Below are 13762 nucleotides of genomic sequence, written 5' to 3'. Positions count from 1 at the left end.
CCATGGCAGAGTGTGAAACGTCCTCCTCACGTCACAGATCCTGGGAAAATCCCCCGGGTCTTCTACTTAAAATCATTTGTATTTAAAATAATTTCTTTTACAGTTTGTGAGTCTGGCGGCAGGAGCCTCGTCCCTGCTGTGGGTGGGGCTGGTTTGTGGCTGCGCCTTTCTCTGCGTAGGCACCGTCCCCGCAGCCCCTTCAGTGAACTGTGGCCGCCAAATAAACGTTACCAAAAACCGGCGCCGAAATTGGGGGAAATCGGGCGAGAAACGGAGCTGCGCTGCGGCCGCCAGGGGGCGCTGCGGGGAGGCCTTAAAGGGGCAACGCCTTAAAGGGGCAACGCCTTAAAGGGGCAATGCCTTAAAGGGGCAACGCCTTAAAGGGGCAACGCCTTAAAGGGGCAACGCCTTAAAGGGGCAACGCCTTAAAGGGGCTCCCCGGCGGGGGCCCGGGAGGGATCAGACCGGGGCAAGTGCCCCGGAGGCGTTCCGGGCCCGCCCTGAGGGTGTGACTGGGGGCTGTTCCCGCCCCGGGGGCGTAACCGGGGGCTGTTCCCGCCCCGGGGATGTGCCCAGGCGGCGTCCCCGGCGCTGCAGGAAGCGCGGGCGCTGCTGACGTGCGCGGCCGCGGAGGGTCCGGCCATGGAGCGGGTGCTGGTGACGGGCGGCGCGGGGTACATCGGCAGCCACTGCGTGCTGGAGCTGCTGCAGGCGGGGTACAGCCCGCTCGTCATCGACAACCTGCACAACGCCGCGCGAGGTGCGAGCGGGCCCGGCGCCAGCCCGGGCCGTGCGGGACCCCCATCCCGCCCCCCATCCCGCACTGTGCGGGACCCCCGGCCCGGCCCCTCATCCCCCCCTCCTGCCGCCCGCAGGGCCCGACGCGCTCCCCGAGAGCCTCCGGCGCGTGGAGCAGATCGCGGGCCGGCCCGTGCCCTTCCAGGAGCTCGACATCACCGACGGGGCGGCGCTGCGGGAGCTCTTCGGGCAGGTGGGAGCCGGGGGGGACTGCGAGGCAGGGAGGGAGCACTGGGGAGGGAGCGCCGGGAGAGCCCGGGATGGGAGCGCCGGGACACCCCCGGTCCGGGGCCGAACGGGGCTCCCGGGGGCGATCCGGCCGGTCCCTCCCATGCCCCGCTGCTCCCCCCGCAGCACCGATTCTCGGCCGTGCTGCATCTGGCGGGGCTGAAGGCGGTGGGCGAGTCCGTGCAGAAGCCTCTGGAGTATTACAGAGTGAACCTCACCGGGACCATCCGGCTGCTGGAGGTGAGCGGGGGCTGCTGGGGGGCTGCAGGGGCTGGGGCCACGATAAAGGGGGATTTCAGAGCTGCAGGAAAACCGGGGAATGGGTGGAAAGGGGCGGAGCCGACACCCCTGTGGAAACCTCCCAGACTGATGCCGTCAGGACTCTCTGCCCTGGTGCTTTGGTGAAGGCAGAGGGATATGGGCGAGACCAGGATCTGGGCTGGGTCAACAGGATGCACAAGGGTGTGGGGTGCTGTGCTGGCGTGGCTGTGCTGCTCCCTCTTCTGCTACCTGTGCTGCTCCTGTTCTGTTCCCTGTTCTCCCTGCCCTGCTCCCCCTGGTGCTGCCCCGGGACGTGGCAGTGCCTGGGCAGGGCTGGCCCCAGCACACTGAGCTCTCTGCCTGTTCCTCTGCCCAGACCATGAAGGCCCACGGCGTGAGGAACATCGTGTTCAGCAGCTCTGCCACCGTCTATGGGGACCCCAAGTACCTGCCCCTGGATGAGAAGCACCCGGTGGGCAGCTGCACCAACCCCTACGGCAAATCCAAGTTCTTCATTGAGGAGATGATCCAGGATCTGTGCAGGGCAGAGCCGGTGAGGAGCTGCCCGTGGGTGGGAGCTGAGGGCTGTACCCAGGGCAGCGAGGGGTGGGTGGGCTGGCACCCCCAGGCACCCCTCAGCAGTATCTGCACTTCCCCAGGACTGGAACGCTGTTCTCCTGCGCTACTTCAACCCCATCGGTGCCCACGAGTCGGGGATGATTGGAGAAGACCCTCAGGGCATCCCAAACAACCTCATGCCCTACGTGGCACAGGTACTGCCCCACCACAGCCTCTGGGGACCCCCACGGGGGGCACAGGCTGACAGGGCTCCCTGTGCCGCTGCCAGGTGGCCGTGGGACGCCGGGAATTCCTCAGTGTGTTTGGGAACGACTACAAGACGGACGATGGAACGGGTACGCCATGGCTGGGTGGGGCAGAGCTGCCCCTCCCTGTGCCCCCAGCCCGGCTGCACCCCCAGCACAGGCTCTGCCCTCTCCCTCTCCTCCCTGCAGGAGTCAGGGATTACATCCATGTCGTGGACCTGGCCAAGGGCCACATCGCTGCTCTGAAGAAGCTCAAGGAGAACTGTGGCTGCAAGGTACCCCGGGGCACAGGGGGTGCTGCCAGCCCTGGGGGGCTGCTGAGGGAGCTAAAGCTGATCCATGTCTCTTATCCTCCTCCCAGATCTACAATCTGGGCACAGGCACCGGCTACTCCGTCCTGCAGATGGTCCAGGCCATGGAGAAAGCCTCAGGGAGGGAGGTAAGGTCGGACCTGCATGGCCACAAACGCCCCCGGCCCCTCCACCAGCCCTCACTGCCACAGCAGCCCCTGGCACTGCTCCCTCTGCCCCCGTGGGAGCCCCCAGACCCACAGAGCTGCTTGCCCTGCAGATCAAGTACCGGATCACGGCCCGGCGGGAGGGGGACGTGGCCTCCTGCTACGCAGACCCGGCGCTGGCCGAGCAGGAGCTGGGCTGGAAAGCTGCCTTTGGCCTGGACAAGATGTGTAAGGACAGCCCTCCCTGGCACCCCGGGCACTGCCAGGCCGGGCCCACCCTCACTCCCTTCTCCCCGTTCCAGGTGAGGACCTGTGGCGGTGGCAGCTGCAGAATCCCACGGGCTTCAGCAAGAACTGAGCCAGGCCCGGGGCTGGCCAAGCTCAGGGGCTGCTCCAGACCAGCCCTTCCTGCCCACCCCGGCCCCAGCAGGGCTGGCATCGTCCTGGGAGCAGCTCCAGCTCCCCCTCCTGCCCCTGGCACGGGGCAGCCTCAGCCTCTCCCCTCCTCATCCCCCCAGGTCCTTTGCATCTCAGAGAGCAGAACCACAATGAACAAAAGAGCCAGGGCCTGGTTTAGCTCCTGTGAAACTCCCCATGGGAATGCCCACGGCTCGTGCTTGGCTGGGCCCTGCAGCCACCAGGGGAGCTGCTCCCAGGCTCTCCCTATGCCCTGGGCAGTGGCTGCATCCAGCACTTGGACATGTGAGTCCTGCTGAGCCCCCACTGCAGAGGAAGCCGCTGTTCCTGCTGCCCCACCTGGCTCCTGGGCACCCACAGCCCCTGCCCTGGGCACGGAGAAGGTGCTGAGCCCCACAGCAGCCCCACTCCCACAGGGAGCACTCACATTCCAAGGCCACCATGGCTCATTTCCTCAGCCCACCTCTCCAGGGCAAAGGCCCTGGTGGGTGCCAAGGGCTTCTCACACTCCCCTCTCCCAGTCCCCCAGCACGGTTTTGGGGACCAAATCTCATCGCACCTGCTCCTGCTGAGCCAGAGAAGCCCCTGCCAGGGCTGGCCTGGTCTATCACCCCATGGGTGCGTGGTTTTGCTTCCACATTCCCTGTGGCAGCCACTTCCCAGATCCTGGTGCCAAAGGCTGTCCAGGAGCCTCTCAGACTGCTCCTATTTATTCCTGGCAGCTCCAGGGGCTCTGTCAGGCAGGGCTGACGCAGTTGCTCCCCTTTGCTGTTGGCTGGATGAATAACTTATACTACTAAATTATGAATCGAGCTTTTGATTTGTTTTTAAATAAACTTTCCTACTTTCTAAGTGACAGCTTTGTTCTGCTTCCCCTCAGCCAGAGCTGCTGCCTCCAAAAATGTCACCCCCTGGGGCCTCGTTCTCAGCCACCCTCCACCCTCCCTCCCAGATGGGCAGTTGGGGGTCCTGCCCAGCCACGAATGACTCAGTTTGGCTCCAGGGCAGGTTCAGGATTTATTTCACCTTGGTTCTCTGTGGAACACACGCACACACACACAGAAACCCCAAACATGTACAAGGAAGACGAGAGAAGAAAAAAAAACAAGAAAGAAACCCAAAGCTGTATTGAGGAATGGAGAGAAGCCATTCTCCCTCCCAGGGACGGGCAGGGAGTGAGCAGGAGTGCTCTGCAGAGGGGCCAGGCGAGGCCCCAGGGGTGGTCCCAGGCCCCCCACCACACACGGTTCAGTTCACAGTCAAACAGGTCTGTCTGTCCCTCCCCAGCCCTCAGGAATGCACAGGGGGCTCCACTCCCACCCCAGGGGGCTGCACTCCCACCCCAGGGGGCCCCCCGTGCCCCCACCCTGGCCCAGCACAGGGGGAGGGACAGCAGCGTTAAAACAGAACGTGGGAGCCCCAGCAGGGCTGAGCCCCAGGGCAGGGGCAGGGGCAGAGCTGGGCTCCCCCAGCACCAGCATCAGCTTCGCTGGTTTAAGACTTCCCAAAGCAGAGAAAAAATTAAAACCCCAACCAACCCCCAAGCCAAGAACCCAGCCAAGGGTGGGTCCCACAGATCCAACTCTCCAGAGAGCGGGTTATTGCTTTGGGCATCCCGGGCTGGGGGGCACCCTGGGCTGGGGGGCACAGATGAGCAGAGCTGCTGGGCCGAGCCCCCCCAGCCCCGGGGCAGCCCCTCGCCCCAGGGAGCTCCCAGCCCTGGCCCCAGCCCGTGCTGGGCCTGGGGGCACTGGGCAGAGGCTCCTCAGGGCGAGGGGCGGTGGGGACAGCCCTGGGGGCAGGGGTGGTGTGGGGGGTTCAAAGACATGATCAGCCCCAGGCCGTGGGGCTGTGGGCTCAGCCCAGGGGGCAGGCAAGGGCAGCACTGCTCAACAGCCACTGCCCTGTGGGAGGGGAGGGGAGGACAGGGGGGCAGGAGCCCCCCTGAGGAGACATTCAGGGCCCTGTGCCCAGGGAGCTGCTGGGGACAGGCCCGGCCCCACACCCAGCACGATGCCAGCACTCGGGAGAGGGAAACCCACGGGGGGCAAAGGACCCCGGGGCCCCTGGTGATTGTACACAGAGGGACACGATTCCACTGCCCCACAGAGCAGAGACCCCCAGGGAGCAGTGAGACCCCCGCACTGCCCACAGAGTGGGGCACAGCGGCACCCAGGCCTCAGATGCTGGTGAGATGATGGCTTGGGAGCAGAGCTGCTTCTTCCAGCTGCGCCAGGAGCCAAACCTGGGGACCAGGGACCTCCCCTCTCCCTCCCTGTGCCAGCCCAAGTCCAAAGGAAAGGACAAGTAGCAGCAAGAGAGATATTAAGGATGGGCTGGCGTTGGGCTCCATGATTGTAAACGAGGTTTTGGGGCTCTGGGGGTGCAGAGCTGGACTGGGGTCAGGGGGAGATCCCTCTGGGCCCCACAGGGCCAAGGAGGAGATTGTGAAAGCAACCAGAGTAGGCAGAGGAGGAGATGATGGCAGGAGGGCAGAGTGCCCAGGCCGGGGGCAGTGTGCGTGTGCGGCAGGCGGGGCCATGCGGGGCGTGGGGGGCTGCGCTGGTCCTGCCCACCCACCCGGGCAGCCTTTGGCAGGGCCAGCCCAGGGCCGGGGGCATCCCCGGGGCACCCCCAGGGCAGCCCTGAGCTCCTGAGCTCTCACTGCAAACCCCAGAGCTGCCCCCAAGGGCAGAGCCCGGGCCGAGCCACAGGGGTGCCCCAGCCCTGCCCTGTGCCCACCCGCTCCCCCCACCACACCCAGGCACGGCCCACCCTAATACTGGTACAAAACCCCACACCTGACAGGAGAACGTCCCCTGCCCTGTGCCAGCCCCGCAGGGCACCCGCTCGGAGCCAGAGCAGCAGAGCAGAGGCCACTGCCCGACTCGCCCTGCACAGCCCGGGGTGGGCTCCGGGGGCAGCGGGGGCGGCGGGGCAGGGGCAGGGCCGGGCAGGGGCGGTGGGGCCATGGCTTCCTTCACAGCGGTGGGGCACGGGGCACGGGCAGTGGGGCCCTGGCACCCTCCTCCCCTGCGCCAGAGCCCAGCTCAGACCCGGGGCAGCAGCTTCTCGATGAACTCCTTCACCGCCATCATCTCCTGTGGGCAGCACAGGGCCCGTCACCACAGGCTGTACCCGGCCATGGGGCACGGGGGCCCTGCAGCCTCCCCGGGCCCAGGCCCTGCCCTGGGCATGGGGTACAGGGGCTGTGCCCTCCCTGGAGTGGGTCAGGAACAAACACCCTGTGTATTCACTGCCCTGCCTGACCCACCGTGCTGGGAATGGTCCCACAGATCCCAAAGGTGACTCCAGCCACTGATGGGCACAGAGTCACAGAATGACCTGAGCTGGAAGGGACCCACAGGATAACCCAGTCCAAGCCCTTCCCCTGCACAGACACCCCAACGATCCCACCCTCTCCCTGCACAGACACCCCAGCAATCCCACCCTGTGCTCAAGAGGATCATCCAAACCCTCCTGGAGCTCTGGCAGCCTTGGGGCCGTGCCCACTGCCTTGGGGAGCCTGGTCAGTGCCCACCACCCTCTGGGGGAAGAACCTTTTCCTGAGACCCATCCTGACCCTGCACAGCTCCAGCCCTTCCCTGAGCCCTGCCACTGGCCACCACAGCAAAGACATTCCCGAGGAGTGCCATCCCCTCCCTGCCCCTGCACAGCTCCAGCCCTTCCCTGAGTCCTGCCACTGGCCACCACAGCAAAGACATTCCCGAGGAGTGCCATCCCCTCCCTGCCCCCGTGGCACTGACCTGAGGACAGGAACTGTGCATGACTCCAGGGTAGGTTTTGAACTGCACCTTGGTGGGGGTGACGACAGATTTGAGCTTCTCGGCCGTGAGGGCCCCGAAGCGGACGGGGATCATGGGGTCCATCTCCCCGTGGCACTGCAGGATGGCAATGTCCTTGTTCACCCCGTTGTTCGCCGCCTGCACGAGAGGGGAATGCTCAGGTGTGCCCAGGTGAGGGGTCCAGCAGGCACTGGGGCAGGAGCTGCACCCAACACATCCCCCGGCAGCTCAACTCAACAGGTGAGTGGAGAGCTGCTGGAAAACACTCTGGAGAGTTCCAGATGGGACAATCCCGCCGCCCCACCCTCCCTGTGGGCACAGCAGTGCTGGGTACCTGTGGGAAGGCCTTGTGCAGGGGCAGCCAGCAGCTGAGTGCCACGATGCCAGCCAGCTGGTGCTGGCAGGTGAGAGCCGTGTACAGCGACAGGGCACCGCCCTGCAGCAGAGGAGGATGCAGTGAGTGCTGGGGGCATCCCGGGCCACCCACCTCACCACACAGGCTCCCCCTGAGAGGGGTCTGTGGAGGGCAAATTGGGGTCCAGCAGCTCACCTGTGAGAAGCCCCCCAGGATGATGCGGTTGGGAGGGATCCCATTCTTCATCTCATGCTCAATAATTGCTTTAACTGGAAGGAGATGGAGAAAGGGGAGAGTGGAAAGCAGCACCTGACACCTCGTGGTGCACAAGGACATTTGGCACATCAGGGAGAGGCAGAAGTGCCAGGGAGAGGGTGGACTGGGATCACAGGAGGGCAGAAAGGAAGGAGGTGGAAGGAAAATACCCTCTTCAGTCCCATCAAGGGAGAGGCATTCAAGAGCTCACCACTGCCCCCTCCCACAAGCTTCTTACTGTTTTCTGCAGCTTTCTTGATCCCAGCTTCATCCTCGGGTGCATCTGGAGTCAAGCCCATCAGGTCAAACCTGGGAGAAGCAGCAGGGTCAGCCCAACCTCTCCCAGCACCCAGGGTGTGGGCAGGCAGGAGCTGGGGCTGCTCTGCCCTTCCAGACTCCCACAGGGCCCTGGATTTGGCTCTGCAGTTCCCCCATCCCTCTCACCCCCCAGAAGGGTCCCACCCAGCCCTGTCCCCAGAGCACTGACCAGGAGGGCATGACCATCTTCATGTTGAGGGTCACCGGGATCCGGGGCCTGCGGACAAACAGTGCAGGTGGTTTAGCTCAAGTTGAGCCAAGGGGCGAGGGGGGACTGTCCCTCCTGCCCACAGCTGCAGGACACGACTCCCAAGGGACAGGGGCAGATCAGGGCCACCAGACCCGGCCCAGGGGCTGCAGGGTGACCCTGGGGATCCCCTGCCAGCCCTAAGCAGATCCCAGCTCAGCTGGTGGCTGCAGGGCACTGCCAAGCAGCCCACCTGGGGGGCAGAGCACCTGCATCCCTCTCCTGCTGCCTGCTCCCAGGGCCAGGATGGGACACTGGGAAGGGACACCAGAGCTCACAGCCCAGTGAGCGCCCCCTGCACGGGCTGCTGGCACTGGGAACACAGTGGGAGCTTGTCCTTCTTCTTCTGCCTGACCAGGGGATGGAGAAGGAGCTCCAGTGCCTTTGGCTGTCACTGCAGCCAGCAGGGATGAGCAGAGGACAGGAGGGGGAAGGACAGAGACTTGGAGCAGCAGCTGGTGTGCTGGTCAGCTCTGTGGGGAACCGCTGTGCCCGCAGCAGGAACGGGCACTGGCAGCACAGCCAGCCTGGCTGTGCAGCCCCATGGGCAGGGCAGGGCTCAGGCCACCACCTGCCTCCCCCAACCAACAGCCCTGGCAGCCTCAGAGCCGCCCAGGCCCCCCTGGGCCCCCCAGGGCCCCCTGGCAGGGGCAGCACTTACGCGTGAGGGCAGATGTACTTCACGTAGGGCAGGCGGATGGAGGAGAGCGCGTCGGCCCAGCTGTGCCTGGGGGAGAGCAGAGGGCACAGCCAGCTCAGGGCTGGGCACAGCCACTGTCCCCAAGGCTTCTGCCCCCCTGCCCCTCCCCTGGTGTTATTTTATCAGGTCCTGCCCACCCCAACAGCCTGCACCCCTCATCCCATGAAGCCCTGGCGCTGATTGCCCCCTGGCACTGCTGCCCCTCTGCATCAGGGCCAGGGCAGCACACAAAGCCCTGGAGCTGCAGGCAGGGGGGACAAGGAGATAACCTTCTGTGCAGGGAGAAGCCCTCTGTCCCCTCCATAGCCCAGGCTGCCCTCCAAGGTGGCCTTGCACAGCAGAGATGCCCTGGGCCAGGCACAGCCCCACTCCAGCCCTCCCATGACTGGAAAAGCCGCAGTGCTTATCAGCAATCCTGAAAGGCAGCACCGCTCACCGCGGGGGGTGGGGGCTGCCAGGCTGCTGGCATCATAAATATTCAAGTGCAGACAGCTGCTGGCCTCAATTCCCTGTGATTCCCTGCCATTCCTGCCATTCCGGAGCAGGAGCAGCCACACACCCCGGCCCACAGCCCCACACAGATCCTGGAGCTGGCCCCGGGAGAGCAGCAGCCAAGGGCAAAACCCAGACACCTGCAGACAACACATCCCTGCCCAAACCTGCTCCAGGGATGCTCACCCTGTGTCTCCAAGGCCATGCAAGAAAATGACCTGTCAAACAGAAAAGGAAGAGGATCAGCTGGTGTGAGAGTTGGAGCACTGGGAGAGGGGCAGGGCTGGGCTGGCAGGGACGTGGCAAATGGACAGTGAGTCACTGACTAGAAGAGACTCTCAGTGACGCTCAGGCCACCTCTGTGCTGCCTGGAGCGTGAGGGATGGGCGGGTCTGGGATATGGCACCACACAGAGCACAGCACAGCCTGACCCACAGAACGGTTTGGGTGGGAAGGCACTTCAAGCTCATGTCTCTCCCATCCTGTGTCACCTTCCACCAGCCCAGGGTGCTCCAAGCCCTGTCCAACCTTGCCTGGGACACTCCCAGGGCTGGGGCAGCCACAGCTGCTCTGGGCAACCTGTGCCAGGGCCTGCCCACCCTCCCAGCCAGGAATCCCTTCCATGTATCACCAAACACTCACAAACTACCCCCATGGGCTTTTCATCTGAGGCTACAGCAACCCCCAAGCCCTGGGGAGCAGTGGGAGGGCAGCCTGTGCACCCAGGGAAGGACTGAGAGGGGCTCCTTTTAACAGTTTAAACAGCCAAATCAGCTCCAACTCCCACTGGCCTCCAAGGCCGAGTTGCCAGGCTGTGTCTGTGCTTCCACACTGCAACAGCCCAGCCCAAGGACAGGTCCTTTTCCCCAGCAAGGTGAGCCCTCATTGCTCCTGCCTCCCCCTGCTGAGCTGATGGGCCACAGGCCCAGCCTGAGGCTTCTCTGAACCTCCTGGGAGCAGCCCCTGTTTCCAGTTCCCAGAAGGGATCAGCCCCTGCCTCCCAGCCCCAGCGGGGAGCACCCCCTGTCTCCCAGCCCCAGGGGGGATCAGCCCCCCATCTCCCAGGCCCCTGTTTCCCAGCCCCAGGGGGGATCAGCTCCTGTCTCCCAGCCCCCCGTCTCCCACCCCCCATTTCCCAGCCCCAGGGGGGATCAGCCCCCCATCTCCCAGCCCCCTGTCTCCCAGCCCCCCGTCTCCCAGCCCCCCATCTCCCAGCCCCCCATCTCCCAGCCCCCCGTCTCCCAGCCCCCCGTCTCCCAGCCCCCCGTCTCCCAGCCCCCGTCTCCCACCCCCCATCTCCCACCCCCCGTCTCCCAGTCCCCCATCTCCCACCCCCCCGTTTCCCAGCCCCAGGGGGGATCAGCCCCCCATCTCCCAGTCCCCCATCTCCCAGCCCCCCATCTCCCAGCCCCCCATCTCCCACCCCCCGTTTCCCAGCCCCAGGGGGGATCAGCCCCCCATCTCCCAGCCCCCCATCTCCCAGCCCCCATCTCCCAGCCCCCCATCTCCCACCCCCCGTTTCCCAGCCCCAGGGGGGATCAGCCCCCCATCTCCCAGCCCCCCATCTCCCAGCCCCCATCTCCCAGCCCCCCATCTCCCACCCCCCGTTTCCCACCCCTTACCGCTGCGGTCTCCCGCTCTGCCCCTGAGACGGTCACGGCGTCGGCGAGGAGGGGGACAGACATGTTGTTACCACACATACACTGGGAGGGACTCGACACTGGCACCTGTGGGACACAGGGGCAGAGGTGAGCCAGGGAAACTACCTCCTCTTCCCCTATTTGCTCCAGAGGGAGCAGCTGCTGGGGGGAAAATTAAAGAGTAGGTGAAGGCTTTGATGTTTGAGCCCTCGGGACACCCCACTCCATGCCTGGCCTGGCAGGGCTGGAGAGCCAGGAAGCACCAAACACTTCCCATGTCACATGCGTGGGGTGCTGGAAGTGTTAAAATTAGCTCAGAAATTACACCTCAGAGCCAAAGTTACTGCTGTGACTGCACCAGCGTGGGCAGAGGGCACAGCCCAAGCACTCCCTCACTCCTCCAGCCCTCTGTCCTCCCCCTCTCCCTGCCCGGCCCCCAGCGGTGCCTGATTCACATCTGCTCCAAGGGGGAAGCAGGAAATGCCAACAGCACCACCACAGGCTTTACTGCACTAATAGAGGTCCAGCCCTGTTTTATGGAGTGTTTTAGGGGTAAGCCAAGCACTGGGAGCTGGCCTGAGCCCCAGTCATGGATGACATCCCTGTCCCTCCCCAGGACAGCAGCCAGGGCCACCCCTGCTGTCCCCACAGCCACAGTGTCCTGCCAGCACCAAGGGCTGCCTGTCCCCTCCCTGTGCCCGGGCCCAGCAGGGCCCCCACAGCACCTCCAGTCACAACAGCCCGCGGCGTTTATTCCCACTCCAGCTCCTCACGTGACCTCCCTGACCCTGCTGACCCACCAGGACTAATTAGATCAGAGCTCATTTACAGCACTGCCATCATCCCCCGGGAGCGGGATCAGCCTCCCGGAGCAACATCAGAGTCATGGACTCTCCTGAGCTGGAAGGGACCCACAGGGATCACCCAGTCCAACCCATGGCCCTGCACAGACACCCCAACAACCCACCCTGTGCCCCAGAGCATCACCCAAACCCTCCTGGAGCTCTGGCAGCCTTGGGGCTGTGCCCACTGCCCTGGGGAGCCTGGGCAGTGCCCACCACCCTCTGGGGAAAGAACCTTTACCCGAGATCCAACCTGACCTGCCCTGGCACAGGCCCAGCCATTCCCTGGGTGCTGTCCCTGCTCACAGGGATCAGAGTTGGCGCTGCCCCTCTGAGGCAGCTGCAGCCCCCGGTGAGTGCCCCCCGTCCGGGGGGCTTGGAGCCCCCAAAGCCCCCCAGAGTCCCAGCAGACACAGCCTCACCCGAGAGAAACAGCCTCGTCCTGCAGTGCCAGCCCGGGCCAGACCTGCCCGACTGGCTCCCCGACTGCCGGCACAGCTGATGGCACAGAAACACCGGGGCGGCAGCGCCGGATCTGACACACACACGGCCACGTGCGGGGCGGACCGGGGCACAACAGCGGGCGGGACAGCCCGGCCAGCCCTGCCCTGCGAGCCACGGGCACAGCCCGGCCAGCCCTGCCCTGCGAGCCACGGGCACAGCCCGGACAGCCCTGCCCTGCGAGCCACGGGCACAGCCCGGCCAGCCCTGCCCTGCGAGCCACGGGCACAGCCCGGACAGCCCGGCCAGCCCTGCCCTGCGAGCCACGGGCACAGCCCGGACAGCCCGGCCAGCCCTGCCCTGCGAGCCACGGGCACAGCCCGGACAGCCCGGACAGCCCTGCCCTGCGAGCCACGGGCACAGCATCAACCCCGGCAGGTCCGGCAGGCAAAGCCACAGGCCGGGCTGGGGGCAGCACTGCCCCGGACGCCCTGGGGCCAGCCTGGGGCCAGCCGGGGCCAGCCTGGGGCCAGCCGGGGCCAGCCTGGGGCCAGCCGGGGCCCCCCTGCCCGCAGCTGGAGGACGCACAACCCAACCCAACCCCACGACCAAGGGAACACAAGGCCGGCAGGGCAGGGACAGGACAAAGCCCCCCAGACAGCCCCGTGTGTGGAACAGCCCGGGCAGGACGCGGATCGGGGCCCGGCCGGGGCTGGGGGAGCTGCGGCCCGTCACCGACCCCACGGAGGGGGAACGCTCACCGGGAGGGGGCAGGTCGGTAATGAGCGTTAATTGCGGCGCCCCAGCGCTCTCAGGGCCCGACACCCCGCGGGGCCGGGACAAACCCGGCCCGGGAGCGCCCGGAAGCGGCGGGAAGCGACGGGCCCGCTCCCGGAGCCGGAACCGCGGCCCCTCCTCGGCCCGCGATTCCCCCGGTCCCCCGTGAGGGCGCTCCGGTTCCACCCCCCTGCCCCCAGTGGTACATCCCCCTCCCGGTTCCCCCCGCCCCAAGTGGTACATCCCCAGCCCCGGTTCCCCCCCAACTCCTGGTTCCCCCCCCCCCCCGGTGGTTCCTCCTCCCTCCCGGTTCTCCCCCCCCTCCCGGTTCCCCCCCCCCCCCGCCGGTGGTTCAGCCCCCGCCCCGGTTCCCCCCTCCCGGTGGTTCCTCCTCCCTCCCGGTTCTCCCCCCTCCCTCCCCGCCGGTGGTTCCTCCTCCCTCCCGGTTCTCCCCCCCCCCTCCCCGCCGGTGGTACATCCCCCTCCCGGTTCTCTCCCCCCTCCCGGTTCTCCCCCACGCCCCGTCCCGGTGGTACAGCCCCCGCCCCGGTGGTACATCCCCCTCCCGGTTCCCCCCCCCCCCGCCGGTGGTACATCCCCCTCCCGGTTCCCCCCCCCTCCCGGTGGTACAGCCCCCGCCCCGGTTCCCCCCTCCCGGTGGTACATCCCCCTCCCGGTCCCCCCCCCCCCCCCGCCGGTGGTACAGCCCCCGCCCCCCCGCACCTCTCCGCGGCCCGGCGCGCGCGCTCCTCGCGGCTCCCCCGTGACCCGCCACCGCCGGAACTTCCGGCGGCGCGACGGACGTGACGCCACGCGGCGCCGGGAGAGGGCGCACCGGCCATGGCGGCACCGGGCACGGCAGCACCGGGCGGGCCCCGCGGTCAGGGACAGGGACAGGCACAGG

The 13762-nt window shown here is 66.4% G+C and overlaps 2 protein-coding genes across 4 annotated transcripts; one reads left to right on the top strand and one right to left on the bottom strand.

Annotated features, from left to right (window-relative positions):
- Nucleotides 1-541: 541 nt before the first annotated feature.
- Nucleotides 542-3011, top strand: GALE (UDP-galactose-4-epimerase). The gene is made up of 10 exons (XM_071576625.1): nt 542-760; nt 876-991; nt 1153-1266; nt 1664-1840; nt 1947-2060; nt 2135-2201; nt 2301-2386; nt 2473-2550; nt 2682-2796; nt 2871-3011. Exons 1-10 carry the CDS (start codon nt 643-645, stop codon nt 2924-2926), a joined length of 1041 nt encoding a protein of 346 aa, XP_071432726.1. The 5' UTR covers nt 542-642; the 3' UTR covers nt 2927-3011.
- Nucleotides 3012-3983: 972 nt separating this feature from the next.
- LYPLA2 (lysophospholipase 2) lies at nt 3984-13642 on the bottom strand. 3 transcript variants are annotated; one of them, XM_071576979.1, is made up of 10 exons: nt 13582-13642; nt 10781-10885; nt 9345-9376; nt 8628-8693; nt 7889-7936; nt 7640-7710; nt 7342-7415; nt 7126-7227; nt 6753-6929; nt 3984-6086 (listed from the first exon to the last, which is right to left on the bottom strand). In XM_071576979.1, exons 2-10 carry the CDS (start codon nt 10856-10858, stop codon nt 6036-6038), a joined length of 699 nt encoding a protein of 232 aa, XP_071433080.1. In that variant the 5' UTR covers nt 10859-10885; nt 13582-13642; the 3' UTR covers nt 3984-6035. The 3 variants fall into 3 exon arrangements, with proteins under 3 accessions (XP_071433080.1, XP_071433082.1, XP_071433081.1); XM_071576981.1 differs by lacking the exon at nt 13582-13642 and adding an exon at nt 12843-13037; XM_071576980.1 differs by lacking the exon at nt 13582-13642 and adding an exon at nt 12063-12169.
- Between the last annotated feature and the right edge of the window lie 120 nt (nt 13643-13762).

This window comes from Pithys albifrons, chromosome 24, assembly GCF_047495875.1.
Source record: "Pithys albifrons albifrons isolate INPA30051 chromosome 24, PitAlb_v1, whole genome shotgun sequence".
Lineage (NCBI taxonomy): Eukaryota > Metazoa > Chordata > Aves > Passeriformes > Thamnophilidae > Pithys > Pithys albifrons.
The sequence above is the reverse complement of the archived record's forward strand: the minus strand, read 5'-3'. Positions and strand labels throughout refer to the sequence as shown.

Bases quoted from the DNA above. Each gene is read 5' to 3' on its own strand.
- LYPLA2 (XM_071576979.1), bottom strand. From the start codon at position 10,858: ATGTGTGGTAACAACATGTCTGTCCCCCTCCTCGCCGACGCCGTGACC. The intron at 9,377-10,780 runs GTAAGGGGTGGG...TCTGTTTGACAG, and splicing joins CAGAGCGGGAGACCGCAGCG to GTCATTTTCTTGCATGGCCT. The intron at 6,930-7,125 runs GTACCCAGCACT...CCTCTCGTGCAG, and splicing joins TGCACAAGGCCTTCCCACAG to GCGGCGAACAACGGGGTGAA.
- GALE (XM_071576625.1), top strand. From the start codon at position 643: ATGGAGCGGGTGCTGGTGACGGGCGGCGCGGGGTACATCGGCAGCCAC. The intron at 992-1,152 runs GTGGGAGCCGGG...CTCCCCCCGCAG, and splicing joins TGCGGGAGCTCTTCGGGCAG to CACCGATTCTCGGCCGTGCT. The intron at 2,061-2,134 runs GTACTGCCCCAC...TGCCGCTGCCAG, and splicing joins TCATGCCCTACGTGGCACAG to GTGGCCGTGGGACGCCGGGA.